This window comes from Aspergillus ochraceoroseus (genome assembly GCF_002846915.1).
Source record: "Aspergillus ochraceoroseus IBT 24754 chromosome Unknown P175scaffold_2, whole genome shotgun sequence".
Classification (NCBI taxonomy): Eukaryota; Fungi; Ascomycota; class Eurotiomycetes; order Eurotiales; family Aspergillaceae; genus Aspergillus; species Aspergillus ochraceoroseus.
Window position 1 is genome coordinate 1,155,346 of NW_024468477.1, and position 19,619 is coordinate 1,174,964.

The window sequence follows — 19,619 nt, forward strand, 5'->3', positions numbered from 1 at the left end:
ACTAATTGTGTGAAGAAGAAACAAAACATTCTCACCTCAAGGGTCGACAGTGGCGTGGGCGCTCCTGGCCCTGGAAGACCACTCTCATCGTACTCATTCTGAGTTTCCATATCTGCGGTCATTTCAATCGAAAATCCTCAGCCAGTAGCAAAATCCCCCGCGCGCGGACGCGTCTCAGCTCGGCTGCCAGAAGTTGAATGTATATGTGACAAACTCCTTTTTTCGAAAGCGCCGTATGGCTTGCCTGTCAGACAGCAGTTTTAGAGGAAGCTTTATGGGCTGGGAATTGTTGCTTTGGCAATATCTGGGTGTCTTTCTTCTCTTTCCCTTGACTCCATGATGTCGAAAGATGTTGGTGGACGCGTTGGCATGTCGCGCGGTCACGTGCGATTCAGGCAGCCGCGAAGGGTGCTGCCTGAGGAGCGGAAAGAGGCAAAAAGTCGACAAAACAAAACTCATGGAATTTCTGCTGAATACATTTATAACCCCCAGCAGGGCACCATTTTTGAGGCTAAAAATTTCGACGATAGACATACAAGCATAATGAGTGCTAACTGTCGCTTCCCTGCGGCATGAGACCACCTCTTGCTATGAGAAAAGCAACATCTAACTAAGTATTGGGCCCCAAGACCAGCAGCATCCGACATGTTACCAGTACCTAGATGTGGCCTCTACCATTGTCCCTTGGATTGGTGTCCAACGACCCTTTGCTGGCAATTGACTCTTGGTAAATAGGCTTCAGTTGGAACATCTCAGCCGGACGCACTGGCGCATTCTCATCGAAAAGCTTGCTGAACCGACGCCGAAAGTCCTCCGAGGAAGTGCGATTATGTTCATTTCCTGGATTATCATCAGATCCTCGATCTCCCATGCAAATCGCACTGTTGTTGGTTACGATTACCTTCACGCACAGACATCCTTCTATGGCCTTCGAAAGGCTTGGTCATCCATGAGCTCCGAGAGGCAAACCAGCCACGGGAGCGAGGCCTCTCTGCGTCCCTAGCACGCTCGTAAATCTCGAGCTGCGGTGGTCGGCTAGCACGAAATGTGTCAATATGTATACTTTCCAGCTCCCCCGTTTCAGTGGCATCGGTCTCCCCTCTTGAGGTACATTGCAAGCCGGACTCATTGGTTAGCACGGGTGCTACAGGCGATGCAGGCGATGACGGCGGTGCCACCACAGTGCTCGTGGTCGACTTTTGTTTCAACGTAGAGCCCAAACTCTCCTGTCTGCCTACTTCCGATGGACTAGTTTGCTTGACGAGAGAATGGCGCTTCGTGGTCCAGATGCCCTCGACATGAACACCTCTCTCCAGGGCTTTCGCGCCGAACGGGATGTCGCTGGATTCGGACAGAATGGGATACTTTTCAGCCTCTCGCCGTTCTGCTTCTTCCGCAGCGTGCCTTTTGATCATGCGCCGGTTGTACGCGAGAACGCAGAAGGAGTAGATCAAAACGACCGCCAGGAGGATCGCAAGAACCTTTGGGGGGTCAGTCCAAGGCCTTGACTGCTTCTACCTTTCCTTACAAAGCTCAACTTCTGCCATAGTGGCCAGCCGATCCAGAACGGCATCCTAGCGTGAGCGTATGCGTGGGTCTTGTGTAGGATGTCGTGGGCGTTTCTCCAATCTTGTGTATGCTTTAGGGTGGGGAAGAAGAATAGTATGGTAAAGGCGATATAGGTGAGGTTCTGGAGTCATAGAACTTGTAGAGAATGCATGGTGGAGGGTGATGGTTGTAATGTAGAGTGAGGGAGGAGCGAACGAGACGACGAGGTAAGAAGGAACGGCCTACTCCCCAGTAACTCGAACAGAATTTCCAGTCAAATGCGTCGTCGTTCGTTGAGTAGGAGGAGAGTTGGGAAAAGAAAAAGAAAAAGAAAATAAAAAAAAAAAGTAGTTGTTCAGCCAAACAGCCAAATTCCCTGTTACGAGACGGTGTAATCCGATGACGCCACCCCAGGGTGGAAGAGTCTCTGCAGAATTGCTTCCCTCAAGGGTCACTTCCATTGCTTAATGTCGTGTAGCGATCGCGGATTACTCGCGCGAGTACAGTCGACAACCCCAGGATTCGTACCGGGCACCAGTCCCGCTGGCCAAGACCGCAGCAAGGTCTCTAACTTGGCGGCTAACCTCCCACTCGACTATCCATCACAGATGGGAAAAAAGAGAACAAATGAAGGGTTATTACCTCACTTCCACTTCCACTACAACTACAAACTACAAACTACATCGCTATACCTTATGTATTAGAATGAGATGAGATAAATTACCTCTTAAAGAACACCAAGTACCTCGACATACCAGACCAGCAAGATGGACCAACTCTACCTAACTACCATAGCCAACACAACAGTTCTACCAAGCAAAGAAAGCAAAGAAAAAGAACCCACTCAAACCCCAATCTGTTTATCATGCTTGCACCGCTTCCTCCCAATAATCCACCACTTCCGCCTACACCTCCCCGAGCAGCACTGATCATTCCGCTTACACTCCCGATCAAACTGATAACACATCTCATTGGCGCCCAGCACGCAGATGTTACTGCGGCAGACTTGTCCGGCCAGACATCCAGAGTCATGTCTGCAGCCGACCCTGCACTTGAAGACATCGCAGAGATACCCGGTATCGCAGTCCTGGTCCCAGTTGCATTCGTTCTTTGGGTCGGGTTGCTTGCCGCCGCCGATGGCCCTGTCTTTGTGCTGGTAGGGCAGCGGGGTGGTGGGTGTTCCGGTTGCAGCTTTGGTTGCGAATGAAGTGGCCACTGGTGTTGTGGGTGTAGATGTATTTGCTGCTGCACTCGTGGTTATATTGGTGCTGGTGCTGGTGCTGGTGCTGGTGCAGGTGCAGGTAGCAACTTGCACGGCACTGGTGTTGGGGCCGCTGGAGCTACTGGGTTGTATGGCGAGGGTGCTGAGACTGGGTGCGTGGGCAGTTGTTTGGCTGGGGATGGAGAAGAGGGATAGAGTGGTGAGGGCGAGCTTGGAGTAAAAGGATATCATCTTCATTTTGGAGGAGGTTGTGGTTTGCTTGGGTGGGTATAGAGACACGGAGGGATAAATAGGAAGGTAGATGAGAGTTGAGAGTTGAGAGACGAGATGCTGGGATGCTGGGATGAGAAGAGTCATAACTTTATATATACAGATAGATATATGACCGCAGAATTCAGCAATTATGTGTTCATAGATGTGAATGATGATGTGAGATTTACGCGCTACATCCCAAATTCAATAACTATATATATATTTTATATCTTTATATCTCTATATACTAGATCATCAGCGTACCAGCCATACGAAATAGCAACCTCGACATACTAAGAGTTGATTGACACTCGACAAAAAAAAAAAAACCAATAGACATGAGCTTGTCTATAGAAGAGACGAAGGACTGCACACTGCCTATGATGGAAGCATCGAGATAAACTGTATTCGTTGTGACTCACACAGTACCACGGTACTGAATAAATCCTGGTATTCGTCTGATTGACGTGAGAGATACGAAAGTACCATGCAGTATGAGGGGGAAAAAAAAAGACTACATACATATAGGAAATATCTATATAGAGAGAGAGATACTCGGGTGGAATTCCCATCAAGATAGAATAAAATGCTTTTGCTTCATTGGCCCATAAGACCCTGTACACTTAAAAATCAAGATTAGAAGGGAAAACGCCTATAAGTAAACCATGCTGAAGACACAAGTCTATCGGATCTTCTCCAGCAACAGCTTCGCGCCGCTGCCTGCCGGCCCTGCCTTCTTTCCGTCCTTCCCGGCGGCAGAAGCCTTCTCAAGAGCCTTCTTGCCCTTCTTCAGGGCCTTCAACAACTCCCCCTTCTTCTCGAAATCGTCAGATTCAGCGAGAGCCACCACGACGAACACACTGGGTCCAGTAGCCCACGACATGACATCGTCCTGAATCTGCTCGTACAAAACACCGTGGAAGTCGAGGGCCGGCTCCACCTTCTCCACCTTCTTCTCCGCGCTGTTGAATCGTCCTCCCTGCACCAGGGATTTTAGGGTTCGTCCCACAGACGGGGAGTCCGCATCGGCCTTGGATTTAGCGGCAACGGCGACCGCGGCCAGAGCGGCACTCTTATCTCCGTCAGCGTCGAACAGGACCTCGTTGATAAACTGGCAGCCGAAACTGGTTTCGAGCAAGGCGTCAGCGCGAGCGGCGATGAATTCAAGAAGAGTAGGAGACGCCGCCTTGATCAGCTCCTGGCGTCGAATGGACGGCTCCTTCTTTGATGTCTCCTTTCGGATCTCGCGAATTTCTTTCAAGATCTCGTGATCAGAGTCGGGCAGAAGCCACTTGGCCTTGTCGCCGACAAAGGGATAAAGAATGGGGATACGTGCGGTCAAGTCTGTTGTTTGGTAGAGCAGTTCCTCACCCCGCGCCTCTGCATCAGAGCCTTGGTTCAGCAGCTCAGGGAAGATCAGCTTCGAGGTAAGTTTGGTGTCGTCGATAACCTCGTATGCCGCCAGGAGGACGATATGGCCGTGAAGGTCGCCCGCCATCATTTTGATGGTGTCTCGGTAGAATCGAGTAAGTTGTTTGCGATCCTTGGCGTTGGAATAAGCCAGGGCCAAAGCCATCAGCCGTGCACCTGATTTGGTAAAGGCAAGGTTCTTGACCAGATCACCCTCCTCATCGCCCTTGATCAACTCGATGAATTCAGAGGCCTCCGAGCTCCCGGGCTTGGTGTTGAGGAAGTACTGTAGCATCGCATCATGCAGGATCGTGAATCCGGAGGTCTTCTTTTGAATAAGCTGGTTAACGAGCTCGAGGAGGAAATGCATGATCGTAGATCTCTTCGCTGGGTTCTCCTCCAAAATCTTCGACAGCTCAGCAGTAGATGGTTTGTTGTCTCTGAAGATGGCAAACTCCGCGCCATACCATTCCCGTAGCAGGTTCGCTTTCTGTTCCTGTGTCGCGACTGTCCGGTAAATGTCGTCCAGAATCCACGATCCCTCGGGGTGTCGAATAAGGCGCTTGACATGGCCGTAAAACTCGGGAATAATAGTATCGCGGATCTCTGCATCACCGTGGACAATCAACTTGCCAATCAAGAACTTGGCGTATCTGCTCTGGGCCAGCTCTTTGTAGCTACCCTTGAGCTCCTGCGCAATCTGTTTGCGCTGCTCGGTATTGGCATATTTCAAAGCCGTTTGGATGACACGGACGGAATCGTGCTTGAAGACAAAATCCTTGACGCGTCCTGTTATAATCTCGAAAAGCTCCGCAATCAATTTCTTTCTTTCCTCGAGAGGAACGTGCGATTTGCGACGCAGGCGCTCCCACAATTTCTTCGAGCGAGCGATCATATCAGCATTGGGCTTTGCGGCTTTGCGCTCCTGCAAGAGAGCCTTTTGTTTTGCGTGTGACTCGCGAGAGGCATTAACATCTATATCAAAGGCGCATTAGTGTAAAGGCCTCGAAACCAAAGAGAGCAAAAAAAAAAATTTAAAATTTCGGGGCATCATTCATACTCTTCGCAACATCTGCGGTCTTGGCCTGCTGAGACTTGGTGTCTGCCCCTTCCTCCTCATCCTCATCAGCATCCAACTCGTCCATATCAACATCGTTGTCGTCGTCGTCTCCGCTCTCAATCTCTGAGTCCTGAACATCATCGATATCGAAATCATCATCATCATCTTCCTCCTCCTCCTCCTCTTCCTCCTCAACCTTCTTCTTCACAATCTTCTTATCCTTCTTTCCACTTTTGGAAGAGCCCTTGCCCTTCACAGGACCAGATTTGCCGCGGCTGCTGCTGCCGCTACTCTTCTTCGTCGAAACAGCGGTAGTTTTCGTCTTGGTCCGCTTCCCATTGCGGTCGTCGCCGGTGTCGACGCGGCGTTTTACACCAACCATAGTAAATATTTCCCCTTTTTGGCCTTTAGATTCTCTTCAGCAAAGTTCCGGGAAACGCTAGGATGGGTAAATGTAAGTGGGTTTGTTGGGAGATAATTGCCGGTAACTGAAGGCGTTCGACTTTTTTTTTTTTTTTTTTTTTTTTTTTTTTGCCTGTCTTGGAAGCGGTCAGGTGGGGTTTGCATGGTTTGCACTCTGCGATAAGAGGTTTTATTGTACAGTGCAAGAAATCGCACTCTCAGAGTCTCAGGTATATTTTAAAAAAAAATTAATTTAATTTAATTTAATTTGGTATTATAAAATGTAATTAAATATTGTTTAGAGAAAATAGATTAAGTATTATCTCAGCAAAACAATTCCAAAGGAATCTCTAACAGTGCCGCGACATAACACGGCGCGCTGGGCCAGATGTCCGTCAGTCAAGACTCAAGCCGCCCCAGGAATTTCAACTAGTCAAGTGCTAACTAAATTAACGCCAAAAACACCAGGGCAATTAATCAATGGATCACCCAAATCCAACCAGCCATGCGGTAGCGCCCATCCCCATCTAACCCATCTCACTCATCATCGTCATCAGTCGCAGCAACTCAACTCAGCTCACCCCTCGCGCATTTCCACAACCTCCGGTGGAGGGGGCGATTTCATTGCTCCCAATTCCGATCCGGGATTGCTTTGGCCTCGTTTTCGGCCGGGGATATGGAATCCCAAGTGCGATGAGGACTTGGAACCACTTGTCTGGGTGTCGCCGGTGAGATCGCCAAATCGGGAAAACAAGCCGCGCTTTTTTGGTTTGGCGCTATTGTTGTTGTTGTTGTTGTTGTTGTCATCGTCGTCTAGTCCGACGTCTTCAAAGCAATCCTCTTCCGTGGTTTGGGGCTGTTTCTCAAAGGGGCGGGGACCAGAGGGGGAGGTAAGACGGGAGAAGCGGGAGTCGAGCGATGTTCGGGAAGGGAGAGCGTCGGTATAGCTTACGGGGGATCGGGCGGAGATGTCCTGTGTCCTCAAGTGAGTTTTTTTTATTTTCTTTGCATTCAATTATGTCCAGGGTAGAATTGGGGGCGTACGAAGGAGCGCCGGTACGAATCAAATGATTCGCGGGATATTGAGAAAGGTTCATTTTCATCGACTAGATTTCGATGGTGCGAGGAGGGTCTTGACACCCCGGGGTATTTTCGCCAGAAGCTCTCTTTTTCTGGGGGTGATGGCTATCAAATGAATCATTAGCGACCCCAGGCATGGTCAACCCAGAGAGCGTTGAACTGTACCGGAAGGTATTCGCCATTGACATCGACGACTAGTTCAAAGTCACACATTTAGTCAAGGGCGGTCGGTAGTTACGGGTGGGATTAAGAACGTACCGCTCAATTTATACTCAAGCGGTTCTGTTTCATGACTTTTCCTGATACTCAAAGGCGTCGAGCGATGGCCGTCTTCAGCGAGCTGATTGTTACTATCGGGGAGACGATCAACTTCCCCGCCATTTAAGGTGCCGGATTTTCTGGCGAGAAAGTTGCGAAACGGAGGCATGTCGAGAGGCACAGAGAGAGAGAGAGAGAGGTAAAGAGCGAAAGAGAGGGTTGAGACGAATCGAACAGGACCCGGAAAAGCAATTCCAGTCAAGAGAGAAGAGAGAAAAGAAATGAATGAAATAGTTCAGTTCCAAAGATTAATTAAATCTGGTTCTTTACAATCCCCCAAACCTCACATGATCGATCGGCGGGTTCGGTGCCGGCGGCAATAACTTTTTGCATTTACATACATTTATCCACTGTTTATCATCCTTGAAACTCTTCCGATTATTGGGAGGATTGCTTCATATATATATATATATATATCAGTGCCTTCATCATCTCAATTTTTTATTTTCTGTCAACATTAGATCCTGTTAACGGGTCTGATATCCGCTTTGACTCCAAGTACTCTCTGTATACTGGGTGGTTTCTTCTACTTGGAGTACCGAATGTGCCCCGCAGTTAGGGATGGGCTCTTTACTACGAACGAGCCTTGATATGTACAGGGTATGTATATCATTATATCATGCAGGCACGGCTAATATAAGGTACATGATCCTGACTCACAATGCTGCATTAATCCTGCATGTGGTATCTCTCCTCTCTGCGCTCTGGGGGAAAGCATAAAACCTGCTTTCCACCGCTATGGCTTCATACTTGACATGGAGTCAAGCACGAGGCATTTCGTCGAATACTCTAAGGACCAGCCTAAACGCTGACTGGAGGTGTGCCTCCTCCCCCCCGGTCGTTGGGAAGGAGATTCTATGAAAAGATAAAAAGTAGCATCTTGCAGCAGGTATGGGTCAAGAAAAGGAACTATAAACATAGGTAGTACTCCGGACTATCAGCTCCAACTTAGGATACTCTAACTATTGAATTAAGCGATTGTCAATAAGAAGCATAAAAAGGATAAGTTGAAACATGCACAATTACAGTAGTCCTGTTCAGTTCCTCAAAAGAGGAAAAAAAGAATTGCTTGATGATTGCGTTGTCGGGGAGTCGAACCCCGGTCCCTACCTTGGAAGGGTAGGATGATAACCGTTACACTAACAACGCCTTGATGGGAAATCTGCTCATTTTTAACTATATGATCATAGTGCTCAATTCACCCAAAGTGGTAAATTGTTTAGATCCATAATCTATGATCTATACGGATAATGATGAAGTGTCTTTTATTCTGGTCAAACCCATGGAAAGATCTCAGAATCAGCACAGTGGCATGTGTAAGAAGGCTCGACTCATCCACGGCTAAACGAGAACACCAGCCCTCAAATCCTTCATGTAGTTGCATGCACTATACGGGGGAGAGGGAGCCCTTCATCCATTTATTTGCAGTAGTGATTTGGATACAACACGAGGTTGCTGTTGGTTTTTCGATAGTTCGTCGCAGTTGGTTTTTTACTTTTTTGTCTTTGAGAGTCAGTCAGTGACAGTCTGACATTGGCTCTACCTCGATACTACGAAGTAAGTATTTCTGTTCAGGCCGTCGGGATCAGCTCCTCAGGTGTCGATCTGGCCTTACTTAGTATTGGACCGTATGAATTGGACCAAGTCGAGAACATCCAAGTCGTGGTATCAGATTCTAGAAACTGACAAAGGGGATGAGAGACAGGGATAAAATGGCCCGCATGGAGAAATCCAGCTTAATGAAAAGGTACTTAGTACTATAGTACTATGCAAGTAGTGCGAGTCTAGAGTTATAACCAGTGGTTATCAGAGAATCTTTGATGACGATCTTCGGGGGTTGACCGGTCTTTTTTTTTTTTTTTGAAATCAACATCAATTATTTCTATTATAATACAATACATCTTCTGTTTACTAGAATTACTGAGTCTTTCTATATAGATTACCTAGAGGGATCTCTGCCTGATTTGAGTGGCATCAGAGAAATTCAACCCAAAAAATCCCAATCAAATGAATTCGGAGTCAAAATCAAAATCTTCCCCTAAACAAAACATTGCATTTTTAATCATATTAGCAGTCACTACGGAGTACTTTATTATTCAACTTTACTCGAGAAATTCTTCTTTCCTCTCTTTCTTGAATCTTCATCCTTGACCCCCTCCCCTTGTCCCCTCTTTTGCTTCACTTGGACTCTTCTCGACCCTCTTTCCCTCTTCCACAGTGCGTCCACTCGCTGGCCGTCAATTTCAATCTCCTCTCAGCACAGACACTGTCCTGTGGCCTGTAGATCATCATTCAATTGACTGGACTCTCCTGTCCTTGCAGTGGGCTCTTAAGAACCCCCTTCCCATCCCCTGCCGCTTCAGCTTTTCTCATAGTGGAACCAGACGCTCTCCTTTGCTTTGGAAATGGCCTGCGTTTAGAGAAGAGCATAATAATAAAAGGAAAGAAAAAAAAAAAGAAAAAGAAAGAAAGAAAAGGGAATTGCTTTGTGTATCATCAACTGGATATATCGGGCACCCACAATCCGGTGTGTGTGTGTGTGTTGATCCTCGGCGCGTACGCTGGACTGGACCCCAAACAACAGTTATTCCTCCTCACAGCCAACATGTTCTCAACAGAGGATTCCCGACACCACCAACAGCTTCCACCTCCTATTCCTCCATCACCAACATTGTCTAATCCGGATATGATCCTGCCCTTCGACGAAAACGAGCGCGAAAATGCAACCCCGTCCCCGCCGTTTAACCTACCATCGTTATCCCACTTGCAGTATTTCTATGGGAGCCGGACGGATTATGCGAATGAACCTACCTCGGATCCGACGAGGAGTGGCATGTCAGGTGGAGCCCCCAGGCCTCAAAAGAAGCCGTTTCCGCGCCGCGCATGGATGCATGAGGGTCATGATGCCGCCAGTCGCCGTCTTTCGGACATTGGAGAGGAAGACACAACGTCGCCGTCACGTCCGGGGTATACGGGAGCCTCCCAGATCATGTCGCATCGGGATCGCTCAACGGGCTTGCGAGTCGAAATGCGTCAGACGGATGACACCGACCCTACGGAGGCTAGAACGCCCAGTAGCTCGTCGAGCTCGACTCTCAGTGGGGCAAGCGAAACCTCGTCCGGGGACAGGACCAAAGGCAATCAGGACGGATACGCGGTGTCGCAGGACAACCCCCAATTGACCGAGAGCCCTGCAATGGAGCTGCCGGCCAATGGCGGACAATCGAGCAGCCCAAATGCGGTGACAACTAAGGAGGAAGGGGGTCCTGGTGAGGACCTATCGTCGGCGATTCTGAGCAGCGAGGCAGAGCGCATTCTGGAAAATGCAAAGAAGAGATTGACGGTATGTGAGCGGTGGCGAATATTCAGGCGCGTGGTTCTAACTGAGGATAGCTTATGGAGGGAAACCTTACCCGTGCTCGTACTTCGGTGCGCGCGTCCCCATCGCCTTCACTGTCGCCCAGTCTGTCCGTCGGTTCGCCGTCAGCGGGGCTGGGTCAGCCTGTCGGGGGTCTTTATCAGTCAATATCTCGCACTGACCGACGATCATCGAACCTTCGCCCACGCCAGATGTATCCCTCACAGGAGAAGACTAGCAACCGACACTCGCGCGTTTATAGTGAAACAAACCTGCCATCTAATCTGAGCAATAATATTGAGCCTAGTCTGTCCCGGTCCCTCAGCGCCATGGGCTCTAGTAGTACCTGGAGCTTTCGCAGCGATGAGAGGTCCTTCCCCTATGCGCCTACTCGAGCATATCTAACGCATCGGCCGTCGGCTTCATCGATGCAACAGCCCCCGATTTCCAACTCAATTCCGCCAGCGATCAGTGAGCGCTCCTCCTCTAGTTCTCCGCAGGGGCTTGGAATTTCCGAAGAAGACAACGAAAGGACCGCCAGTATGGAAGATTTCAACGCAGCCTGCCCGACGAACGACCCTCCGTCCAGATCCCAGTCTCAGCTGCAGGTGCGAGACCTCCAGGATCAGATGAAGGGACTTCACATCAAGATTTCGAGTCTCAAGGTCAAGGCGCAGGAAGACAACCTCCGCCGCCGGAGTCTGCAGAGCCTGCGGACCCCAAGCCCTCTGACTGCCGCAACGCACTGGTACGCTAATCCGCTTGATCCTACGACGCGCCATAGCAACTTGCATCCAAGCTCGGGATATCGACCCTCCCCTGAGTCGCCCAGGGGAAGTCAAGACAGCAGCGGCCGTACGTCCAGTAACCATACGGAGACGACTCTTATCCTCGATCCTCCACAAGATGGCGGGTCTTCCACAACGGACAGCAACATCTTGCGTCCATTCGAATTGGCTGATCACGACGATCACTCCGTCGTTGTGAGTCTCTACGAAGATGCAGAAGAGGGAGAGTACGATTCTGAAAGCTCGCCGCCTTCCGATATTGACCGGGAGGCTTTGGAGGAGATCCTGCGGGAACCTCTCGACGAGGACTTGGACGGCGCCCTTGAGGCTTTCCCTGCCGTGCCGCGACCGGACGCTACGCCGCACGAGGAGCGGGAGGACGCGTTCGACTACGAGCACTTTATTCTTCACAGTGCATTGGGCAACTACTCGCAGGCACGACTACGCCGCCCGAGCAATGCGTCAGATACCTCGGTGGAAACCACACGACCAATCCAGGACCGACACCCTGTGCGCCACTCTCGCTCGGACAGCACCGCGTCTTTGTCCACGGTTGCGAGTTTTGCGACGGCGGCCGAGGGCAATGACGATATTGAGAGTGTTCTTTACTGGGACCGGAAATTCAACAAGGGTAAGCTACCTTACCCTCCCCCCCCCCCTCCTTTTTCCCTCGTGTAAACGACAGACAAAAATAACCCGACACAGAAATGCGTAGTAACTACCGCGAGCCCGACGTGGAGGATCGGGCGTTGGCCCCAGATTCAGATCCGGGCACGCCGCGAGCATCGCGACACACCCATGGTGGGAGGCTTGCAGTCTCACAACGCCCGGACTCTGCCGCGACCGGATCCGCGACCCCAACGTCGCTCGCATCATCGCTTGTCTCTACGGTTCGAGCCGCGGCCAGTCCTCACCCGAACTCGGTGAAGAACGGCCAGCTCGGTATCAACGAAGACGACACGCGACTGCTGGAGCAACTGTTCAAGAGTCTTGGGGATGTGTGCACGAATCTGCAGTCCATAACGACATCCCCGGAGCCTGACATGAAACAGGCGCGAGTACTCCGACGACGACTGGAAGGCGCACGACGAGTACTTGACGGGGAGTTGGATGCATAATTTTTCTCTTTTTTTTTTTTTTTTTTTTTTTTTTTTCCCCAGTGGAATGCGGAGGATCATGATACCCTTCATATATATATATATATATATATATATACCCTGATATTTCCATTGTTTGTTCTTCCTTTCATGATTTGATGTATACTGTATATATTTTGATACCTTGATCCACACGCTAAGCAGCACACGTGTTGACGCGCCACGCGATTCACTAATGATATCTTGTACAATACCTTCTAATTAATATATAATTACTTTAATAGAATATATATATATATATATATATACTCATTTTTCCAACTAATTGATTCAATCCCACACAAACACACAACAACCCTTTACAACCTGTTGTATTCACAACCCACATACCGCACACAAACCTGAAAACCAGAGCAAAACCAGAGAGGGGAAAAAGGAAAAAAAAAAAAATGAACAACCGCCGACGCCTCCTCATCTTCCAAGAATCCCCCAACCCCTCCAACCCCACCGAACCAATCTACCACGCCGTCAACAAACTCGGCCTGCCCATCTGCGGCGCGGGACCCGACATGCCCTCCATCCTCGACCTGCCGCTGCGGATTCTGCGCGCGTTTACGGAGATTTTCAACGATCCCCGGTATAAAGGGTGGTGCGTGCCTTCCCTCCTGCAATCCAGCTGGCTAGCTAGCTGGCTGTGTGTATGTGTATGTGTATATGTGTGTAACTGACTGACTCATATATATTGGAGGGGTGTGTAGGGCAATTGTATCCGCTGCACCGTACAAGGATCCCACTGTTTCCGGGACATTCTTTGCGGTTGTTTTGGAACAGGTTCAGGGTCAGGTTCAGGGTCAGGGTCAGGGTTGTAGTATGCCTGGTGGGATTCCTACGGGTAGTATTCCTGGTGGGTCTGGGTCTGGGTCTGTTCATGGGCAGGAAGGGAGTATGATTTGATTTGATTGAGTGAGTGAATCTGTTTAATATACCTTGTATTTTTTTTTTTTTTTTTTTTTTTTTGTAATGATGAATGATGATGATGATGAATGTGAGTGTCATGTGGTACTACTGTACTTGTAGATCGATGTCGATTTGTAAGTAACTGCTACATTGGTAGGTACATACATGATGTGTGTTGATAAGGAGTACGGAGACTTGGAATATATTGTAATCCTAATTCCGTGATACACCATCCTGACCGTTCCGCCAATAAACATACACACGGCTTAAAACATAAGAAAACGTAAATTACAAATCCCGGTAGGCACATTAGCAGCCCGTGCGATACCGATTGCAAGGAGCTGTGGAAGGTTCAAAAGTTCGTGTCGGGTCGTAACATCCCGCGGTCATGAGTACACATTCGCCGGGGGCAGCAGTTTGGCGCCGTAGCGGAGATCCAGAGACCGTGAATCCGTCGGGTCAAAGGCCGCGGCCTGGCGCTGTTCAAGGAAAAGGGCTGCGTCCGTTAGACTCGAGGCACGTCAAAGGGAGGGGGGAGGGGGGGGAGCACGAACGGGTGATTTTGATCATCTCAAACCAACGAGCAGCATTATCGTCACTACCCTCGACGGCTTTCAGGATTCCAGTGTCCGGGAGAGGCGTCGCCTTGGGTGGCAGGCTGCGCATCTTCAGCAACATGTGCAGAATATCAGAGAAACGATCGCCCTGACTGGCGTAGTAGGGAGGGCGTTTGTCGAGGGGCCACTATAGAGGTTAGCCGAGTCAAATTAAAAGGCCAGAAAAAAAAAAAAAAAAAAAAAAAAAAAAAAGGCGCATACCCGCTGAGCAAAGTTTTCGTCATCCCACGAGCGGAACAGCCAGCAGGTTCTCTCAACACAGTTTAGAAGAATCAGAGAAACCAAAAAGGTCTCAAACCAGCCACTTTGCTGCCGCTGGAGTAGGCGACGCTCCAAATCGTTCATCACCGACTTGCTCAGCTGTGACGCACGCTTCTCGGTGGCGGAGCGCAGCTGGCCACACAGCAGCGCGTACGACTCGGCGTTTGTCACTTCGTCAATGGGAATACGTCCATCATCCGAAGACTGCGCGAGGGAGTGCATCGAGGTCGGTGGCAGGGTCGGGTTGCAGTACGTTTTCCAGTGAAGCTCCGAGTCGACCAGAATATGAGTGGCAACCCACAGTTCCAGCACTCGCTCCAAAAGCAAATCCTACGTGATATCAGCAAATGGCTCTCAAAATAAACCCCTGAGAGGGAGCAGTAAAACCTTCTTCTGTTGGCTCAACTCCGATGCAAGCATCAAAGTAGGTCTCATGATATCTGACGTCTCACGCTCGTAGAAAAAGGGAGCCGTCTTTTTGATGTACATTTCAATCTTCCCGGGAAGATCATCCGCATCGCTGTCGAGTAGGTACAGCTCGTGAAGGGGACCCTGAAACTGTGTATCATCGCCAAGGGCTTGAAGCTGGGGATCTAATGTGGATGCCGATGCCTTGTGACCCTGAACCCCACTGAACGTTACAAAAACCATGCTCTCTTCGAAATGTGTCACTTCAATACGACCCGCGTAGTGTTCGAATTTGACTTGGTTCCGGATCCCGCTAACGTCGTGGTAGGCCAGTGTAGCGTGCAAATCTGCGTGGTCAGCAAGTTCATCCGAAAAACTCCCATCCGGATACACATACTGGCGTTGTATAGCTCAAACTCCTCGGCAATACGGGTACGAATGCATGGATGTTTCCAGAGACGTGCGCTTTCAACGCTGGCGCAGGTGGTACACGGGCTATCACCAGAACACTAAATATCGGTAAGCAAAGCAAAGCAAAGCAAAGCAAAAAAAAAAAAAAAAAAAAAAAAGGCATACAGGTTTCTTGAGCATCCTACACCGAATACAGGCACCTCGTTTTCGCACTTCTTGGACTTCGCGACGTCTGGCGGCGGAGAATCGACCGCGGACCTTGGGCTTGGTCGGTTTGGTGGAGTTGCCAAATTCGTTGACAAAGCCCTTGGCCTGCGAATTGGGGTTCATGGCGATCGGACGGGGGAAGGAGGCGGCGCGTTGGGTCGCGGCGGTCAGCGTTGGATCATGTTCCTGAAGGCTGTCAAACAGCAGTTGTTCCTGTGTTGAGAGCTGGTGGTTCCATGCGGAACCCATCTTGGGCAAACCGTCAGAAAGTCCTGTGGTAGGATCATGATCCATCGGGAGGCCGTGAGGTACCATTTCACTCGCAGATGCGGCGATCAGGGACAGCTGCGACTGCCGAGACGTGGCGGTAGGATCGGGGGTTAAGGAGGTCTCTGGCAGCGGAGGCGAGACGGAGGCCGTTGGGTCCATCTGACCGGTTGTAGGGAGGGAAGGGATCACCGTCGCGTTGGTCGGGGTTTGAGGCGACCCTAAGAAATCTCACCTTGTCAGCGCCCACCTCTGTGAGCTGGACAAGCCAAGAAAACCAATACTTACCTGGTGGCTTCACATCCTCGTCCATTGGATCCGGCTGGGTAGGATGACCCTGGAAGCCCTCCGCCTCGAGGGCCGGGTCCACGACGACCGTCTTACCCCCGACGGTCACGGATTGGGTATATGCAGGGCCTCCCCGCTTCGTCTGGTCGGACGCACCCACCTGCCTCGAGGCTTCGGCCAGCACATTCAAGCCATCGAAATTCGGTCGCGTCGTATACGGCAGGTCCACCGACTTTCCTCTATTCTGCCCTGCGGCATTGGGGTCTTTATTCTGGTCCCCATCGGCGAGGTCTGGGAGTTCATGGAGTCGCAACAAGACGCGTTGTCGGTCCCGCAACGGAATCGCCTGGCACTTCTTGACCAGATGATTGGTGAGACTGTCAATGCGACCCTTGGGGAACTTCTCACCGCAGGCCTTGCACGTATGCTGGTAGCGGTTACTGGCATCCTCGAGTTTCTGGCCGCGAATGAAGAACTCGAGGATGAGCTGGTTGGGCTTGCGACCCATGGTGGTGGGAAAAGGTGGCAGAAAAACAACCAAAACAAAAAAGGGCACCCGAGTCGATCAAGGCGGAGGAGAGCAGGGGTTGAGGGGGGTGAGAAGAATATGTTACGCGGTCAGAATCCGAAAGCTAGGATCTGAAAGGATTTTCGATACTTGAATCTGCCTCGACGGGGAGAGAGCGAGAGAGCGACAGGGAGTGACGTGACGCACACAGGCGAGAATCGAGGGGATGGCAAAAAAAAAAAAAAGACAGACAGAAAAGAAAGACGAGGAAAATACGGTCTGCAGGGAGCAGCTGAGTCAACACCTTCTGGTGAAGTCTCTGAAGAGAGCAAATTCCACCGAGTCAGCGATTCTCTAGAGCACAGATGGATGATAGACAGAAGCCCAGGAAGAGAGCAAAGAGGCTGATGAACGAAGAGTGGGATGGAGGAAGAGTGTTACAAGTCGCGACCGGGCGGTCTGGTGGTTGCCGCCTCACATTCACGACTTGGGGTTGGAGATGTGCTTCACCGCATGAAAGGCGGTGATGAGATCGGTGATGAGATCGGTGACTCTAATAGAGAAGACTAGATGGAGAGGAAGAAGGAGAAAGAAGAAGAAAAAAAGAGAAAGAGAAAGAGAGAGAGAGAGAGAGAGAGAGAGAGAGAACTGATTATGTCTTACTATTCTGCACTGAGATCTGCTCAGTGACCGCTTCTTTTCTACTGTACTACCGGGCAGTCCCACGATCTGATGCAATCATATTAAAAGAAATTAATATTAAGAAGAAAATCCTTCGTTGGGCATCAGCAGATCCGATGCTCGGGAGGTCGCCAGGGAACTCCAAGGATCGCAAAAATCCGTCGTTCATCGCGACTCTCAATCAATCGCCCTGCATTGAGTTTCGTCCGTTGCGGCCCCCGTAGCACATCTGTGTAGAGCCCGCGCTGGTTCAGGCGCATCGACTTCTTGCTGGCAAGCAGTCGCAGGCTGCGGTTGAAAATATCATTCCCCGTGAAATAGATCAATGCCGCCCCGATTTCCGCCCCGGGGACAAAAAGCAAATCGATCCGGCGCCAGAGCGCTCGACCCGGGAGTTTGGACGCCCCATGCCATTTCGACCCATCGTCTCGGGACGTGGTCGCTAAACTGGCCTGGAGAAACCCCTGCCGGAAAAGCTGAGGCACCACTGTATCCGTCATCATCGTCCGGATCTCCTCGATCGTGGCCTCGGGCTTCGTGATGATGAGGTCAATGTCGCCCGAGTCGCATGCACCGCGTCGGTATGAGCCCCCGACAATCACCTGCATTTCCGGGTTCGCCCTGTGCACCGCCCGACGGACAATCTCCCCATGTGCTGCCACCTCGTTGCGTGGGATTCTCTGGGAGAAATCGTCGTAGCGCTCGACCCCGATGCGTTGCGCCGCCGTAAGAGAAGCCCTGGCCTGCAGGTCCGCCAGCGATTTGTACCCTTGAGCGATCCATCGGGAAGCTGTGGAGACGCCCGCCCCATAAACGCCCAAAAACTCTTGAAGTAAATGGTCCTCGGGGGTCCTGTTCGTATTCTCCAGCCGACGGAGTCGATTGGTAAACACAATTTCCTCGATCTTGTCCGCTAACCGTGGCCCTATTCCAGCTATGGAGAGGGCTTGGTTTCGGGTAGCCACCTTCGTCGACTGGTTTCGAAGAGCACTAATGGCCTTGCGGTACGCCAGCGTGCGCCAGTGGTCCGACGTTCGAGTATAATAATCCAGCATCTGCTGCAGCACTTCAATGGTCCTGAGGTTCGGGTTGCCGGAATTGAACGTCGAATCATGTTTCTGCATGCACAAAAACTTTTGCTGCTCATCGTCCCATCGCTTCCGCTTTTTCTGCATTGCAGCAGTCTCGGACTCGGAGTCTTCCGAGAGATCAGAGGCCGCGACAGCAGCGTCACACTCTAAGCCGTCCAGCGGGTCCCAGGGCTGCAGACACTTCATTAACACTGTCCTGACAGGTTTTTTTTTTTTTTTTTTTTTTTTTTTTCGTATACCTTACCAGATGCTTCGCGGCTTGGGCCTCCTCAATCATATCATCCAGCACGTCCCGTTCCCTCGAAGGCAAGGGCTCGCAAACTTGATCGCGAGGATCTTTCGAGAGACCAGCTAGCTCTAAATACGGCGCAGGGGAGTGCTCTTGATGCTCTGAGATTTGGGACGGTTGCGTCTCGCGGTTTCGAGCCGGTTTCAGAGACAAAGATCGAGATAATGGAGCTTGATTTGCGGCTGATATCTCCTTTGCTTCAGACGGCGCACCATTGACTTGGAATCGCACATGGGACGCGCTCAAGACGCATCGAAATTTGATACACTCAGAGGGGTAGCTTTCATCAACTAGAGCGATGTTCGGCTTTATACCGTCAGTATAGGGAAACAAAAAAAAAAGGTCTGCGGTTTCTCCGACTAACCGGGAACGAATCCAAATTTAGATGCTTCAGGACTTCGCAAAACTTCAAGCCTTTATCAACTATAACATGCGTGATATTATCACCCCATGTTTTCTCCCACAGAGCGCCATACTCTTGCGCTTTCTGGATGCGCAGACGTCGAAGAGGCGACACATCGTTATTCGGGAAGAAGACTAGCGCAGTCAGCATTGCAAATATAGAATAAAATTAGGCTACATACAGAAGACGAGACCCTTGAAGATCTGCGGCCGCGCAGGGATTACCGGCCCAGAGGAACCCCGTTTCCTTTTCCCAGGGGCATTACTTCCTACTGGACGACGTTCTGAGGATCCTGCCATGGCCTTAGGTCGGTTCCCCTCTATATCAATTGGGGATTCTTTGCTGAGGCCTATAGTCGCATTCCCGGCAGCAGAAACGCTGGGGGAGGGATCCGTCACTGAGCGAGAATGACGCAAGACGGCTTTTCTATCTCTAGGAAGTGAGGCCGAAATCAAACGGTCAAACTCCCCTTCCGAGTCATCGGTAATAGAATCCAACTGCTCCAGGCCTTTAAAAAATGCCTCTTTATCTGTCGTCACCCGCGACATCTTCGGGGGTGCAATTGCAGGGTCACCAGGCTTCCATCCAAGAGCAATCGAGCCATGAGTAATCCTGCCAGTTGCCTAGACGGTTGTGAGGTCTCAAAATGATCTGATGTAAAAAAAAAAAAAAAAAAAAAGAACAAATATTGGCCCT

General features: G+C 50.4%; 9 protein-coding genes and 1 non-coding gene across 10 annotated transcripts; 2 read left to right on the forward strand and 8 right to left on the reverse strand.

Moving 5' to 3' along the window:
- Positions 1-463: 463 nt before the first annotated feature.
- P175DRAFT_0499061 (uncharacterized protein) lies at positions 464-1,863 on the reverse strand. The gene has a single exon (XM_040896648.1). It carries the CDS (start codon positions 1,413-1,415, stop codon positions 852-854), a length of 564 nt encoding a protein of 187 aa, XP_040753924.1. The 5' UTR covers positions 1,416-1,863; the 3' UTR covers positions 464-851.
- A 319-nt stretch (positions 1,864-2,182) lies between these two features.
- P175DRAFT_0499062 (uncharacterized protein) lies at positions 2,183-3,051 on the reverse strand. Its single transcript, XM_040896649.1, has one exon. It carries the CDS (start codon positions 3,005-3,007, stop codon positions 2,393-2,395), a length of 615 nt encoding a protein of 204 aa, XP_040753925.1. The 5' UTR covers positions 3,008-3,051; the 3' UTR covers positions 2,183-2,392.
- A 448-nt stretch (positions 3,052-3,499) lies between these two features.
- Positions 3,500-5,975, reverse strand: P175DRAFT_0473658 (uncharacterized protein). Its single transcript, XM_040895179.1, has 2 exons — positions 5,493-5,975; positions 3,500-5,407 (listed from the first exon to the last, which is right to left on the reverse strand). Exons 1-2 carry the CDS (start codon positions 5,872-5,874, stop codon positions 3,705-3,707), a joined length of 2,085 nt encoding a protein of 694 aa, XP_040753926.1. The 5' UTR covers positions 5,875-5,975; the 3' UTR covers positions 3,500-3,704.
- Positions 5,976-6,177: 202 nt separating this feature from the next.
- Positions 6,178-7,511, reverse strand: P175DRAFT_0453122 (uncharacterized protein). The gene is made up of 4 exons (XM_040894537.1): positions 7,233-7,511; positions 7,140-7,168; positions 6,939-7,079; positions 6,178-6,867 (listed from the first exon to the last, which is right to left on the reverse strand). The coding sequence occupies exons 1-4, from the start codon at positions 7,399-7,401 to the stop codon at positions 6,472-6,474; spliced, it is 735 nt and encodes a 244-aa protein (XP_040753927.1). The 5' UTR covers positions 7,402-7,511; the 3' UTR covers positions 6,178-6,471.
- Positions 7,512-8,369: 858 nt separating this feature from the next.
- P175DRAFT_0t45 lies at positions 8,370-8,441 on the reverse strand. Its single transcript has one exon. It is a non-coding gene; the product is annotated as a tRNA-Gly (tRNA).
- A 1,434-nt stretch (positions 8,442-9,875) lies between these two features.
- Positions 9,876-12,556, forward strand: P175DRAFT_0555207 (uncharacterized protein; the record flags this gene model as incomplete). Its single annotated transcript, XM_040900614.1, has 3 exons — positions 9,876-10,635; positions 10,686-12,069; positions 12,144-12,556. The coding sequence occupies exons 1-3, from the start codon at positions 9,898-9,900 to the stop codon at positions 12,554-12,556; spliced, it is 2,535 nt and encodes an 844-aa protein (XP_040753928.1). The 5' UTR covers positions 9,876-9,897.
- Positions 12,557-12,965: 409 nt separating this feature from the next.
- P175DRAFT_0555208 (uncharacterized protein) lies at positions 12,966-13,494 on the forward strand (the record flags this gene model as incomplete). The annotated part of the gene is made up of 3 exons (XM_040900615.1): positions 12,966-13,184; positions 13,294-13,403; positions 13,472-13,494. Exons 1-3 carry the CDS (start codon positions 12,985-12,987, stop codon positions 13,492-13,494), a joined length of 333 nt encoding a protein of 110 aa, XP_040753929.1. The 5' UTR covers positions 12,966-12,984.
- A 384-nt stretch (positions 13,495-13,878) lies between these two features.
- P175DRAFT_0507369 (uncharacterized protein) lies at positions 13,879-16,459 on the reverse strand (the record flags this gene model as incomplete). Its single annotated transcript, XM_040898263.1, has 7 exons — positions 13,879-13,988; positions 14,047-14,236; positions 14,311-14,700; positions 14,758-15,125; positions 15,176-15,287; positions 15,355-15,884; positions 15,952-16,459. 7 exons carry the CDS (start codon positions 16,457-16,459, stop codon positions 13,879-13,881), a joined length of 2,208 nt encoding a protein of 735 aa, XP_040753930.1.
- Positions 16,460-17,244: 785 nt separating this feature from the next.
- P175DRAFT_0431778 (DNA-directed DNA polymerase IV) lies at positions 17,245-19,082 on the reverse strand (the record flags this gene model as incomplete). Its single annotated transcript, XM_040893506.1, has 3 exons — positions 17,245-18,402; positions 18,476-18,826; positions 18,885-19,082. Coding segments are annotated over 3 exons (1,707 nt in total), but the record flags the coding sequence as incomplete, so codon positions are not given.
- On the reverse strand, positions 18,885-19,562 carry P175DRAFT_0499066 (uncharacterized protein). The gene has a single exon (XM_040896650.1). It carries the CDS (start codon positions 19,469-19,471, stop codon positions 19,097-19,099), a length of 375 nt encoding a protein of 124 aa, XP_040753932.1. The 5' UTR covers positions 19,472-19,562; the 3' UTR covers positions 18,885-19,096.
- Positions 19,563-19,619: the final 57 nt, after the last annotated feature.

Bases quoted from the DNA above. Each gene is read 5' to 3' on its own strand.
- P175DRAFT_0499061 (XM_040896648.1), bottom strand. From the start codon at position 1,415: ATGATCAAAAGGCACGCTGCGGAAGAAGCAGAACGGCGAGAGGCTGAA.
- P175DRAFT_0499062 (XM_040896649.1), bottom strand. From the start codon at position 3,007: ATGAAGATGATATCCTTTTACTCCAAGCTCGCCCTCACCACTCTATCC.
- P175DRAFT_0473658 (XM_040895179.1), bottom strand. From the start codon at position 5,874: ATGGTTGGTGTAAAACGCCGCGTCGACACCGGCGACGACCGCAATGGG. The intron at 5,408-5,492 runs GTATGAATGATG...CCTTTGATATAG, and splicing joins GACCGCAGATGTTGCGAAGA to ATGTTAATGCCTCTCGCGAG.
- P175DRAFT_0453122 (XM_040894537.1), bottom strand. From the start codon at position 7,401: ATGCCTCCGTTTCGCAACTTTCTCGCCAGAAAATCCGGCACCTTAAAT. The intron at 7,169-7,232 runs GTACGTTCTTAA...ACTTTGAACTAG, and splicing joins GCTTGAGTATAAATTGAGCG to TCGTCGATGTCAATGGCGAA. The intron at 6,868-6,938 runs GTACGCCCCCAA...TTGAGGACACAG, and splicing joins ATTCGTACCGGCGCTCCTTC to GACATCTCCGCCCGATCCCC.
- P175DRAFT_0499066 (XM_040896650.1), bottom strand. From the start codon at position 19,471: ATGTCGCGGGTGACGACAGATAAAGAGGCATTTTTTAAAGGCCTGGAG.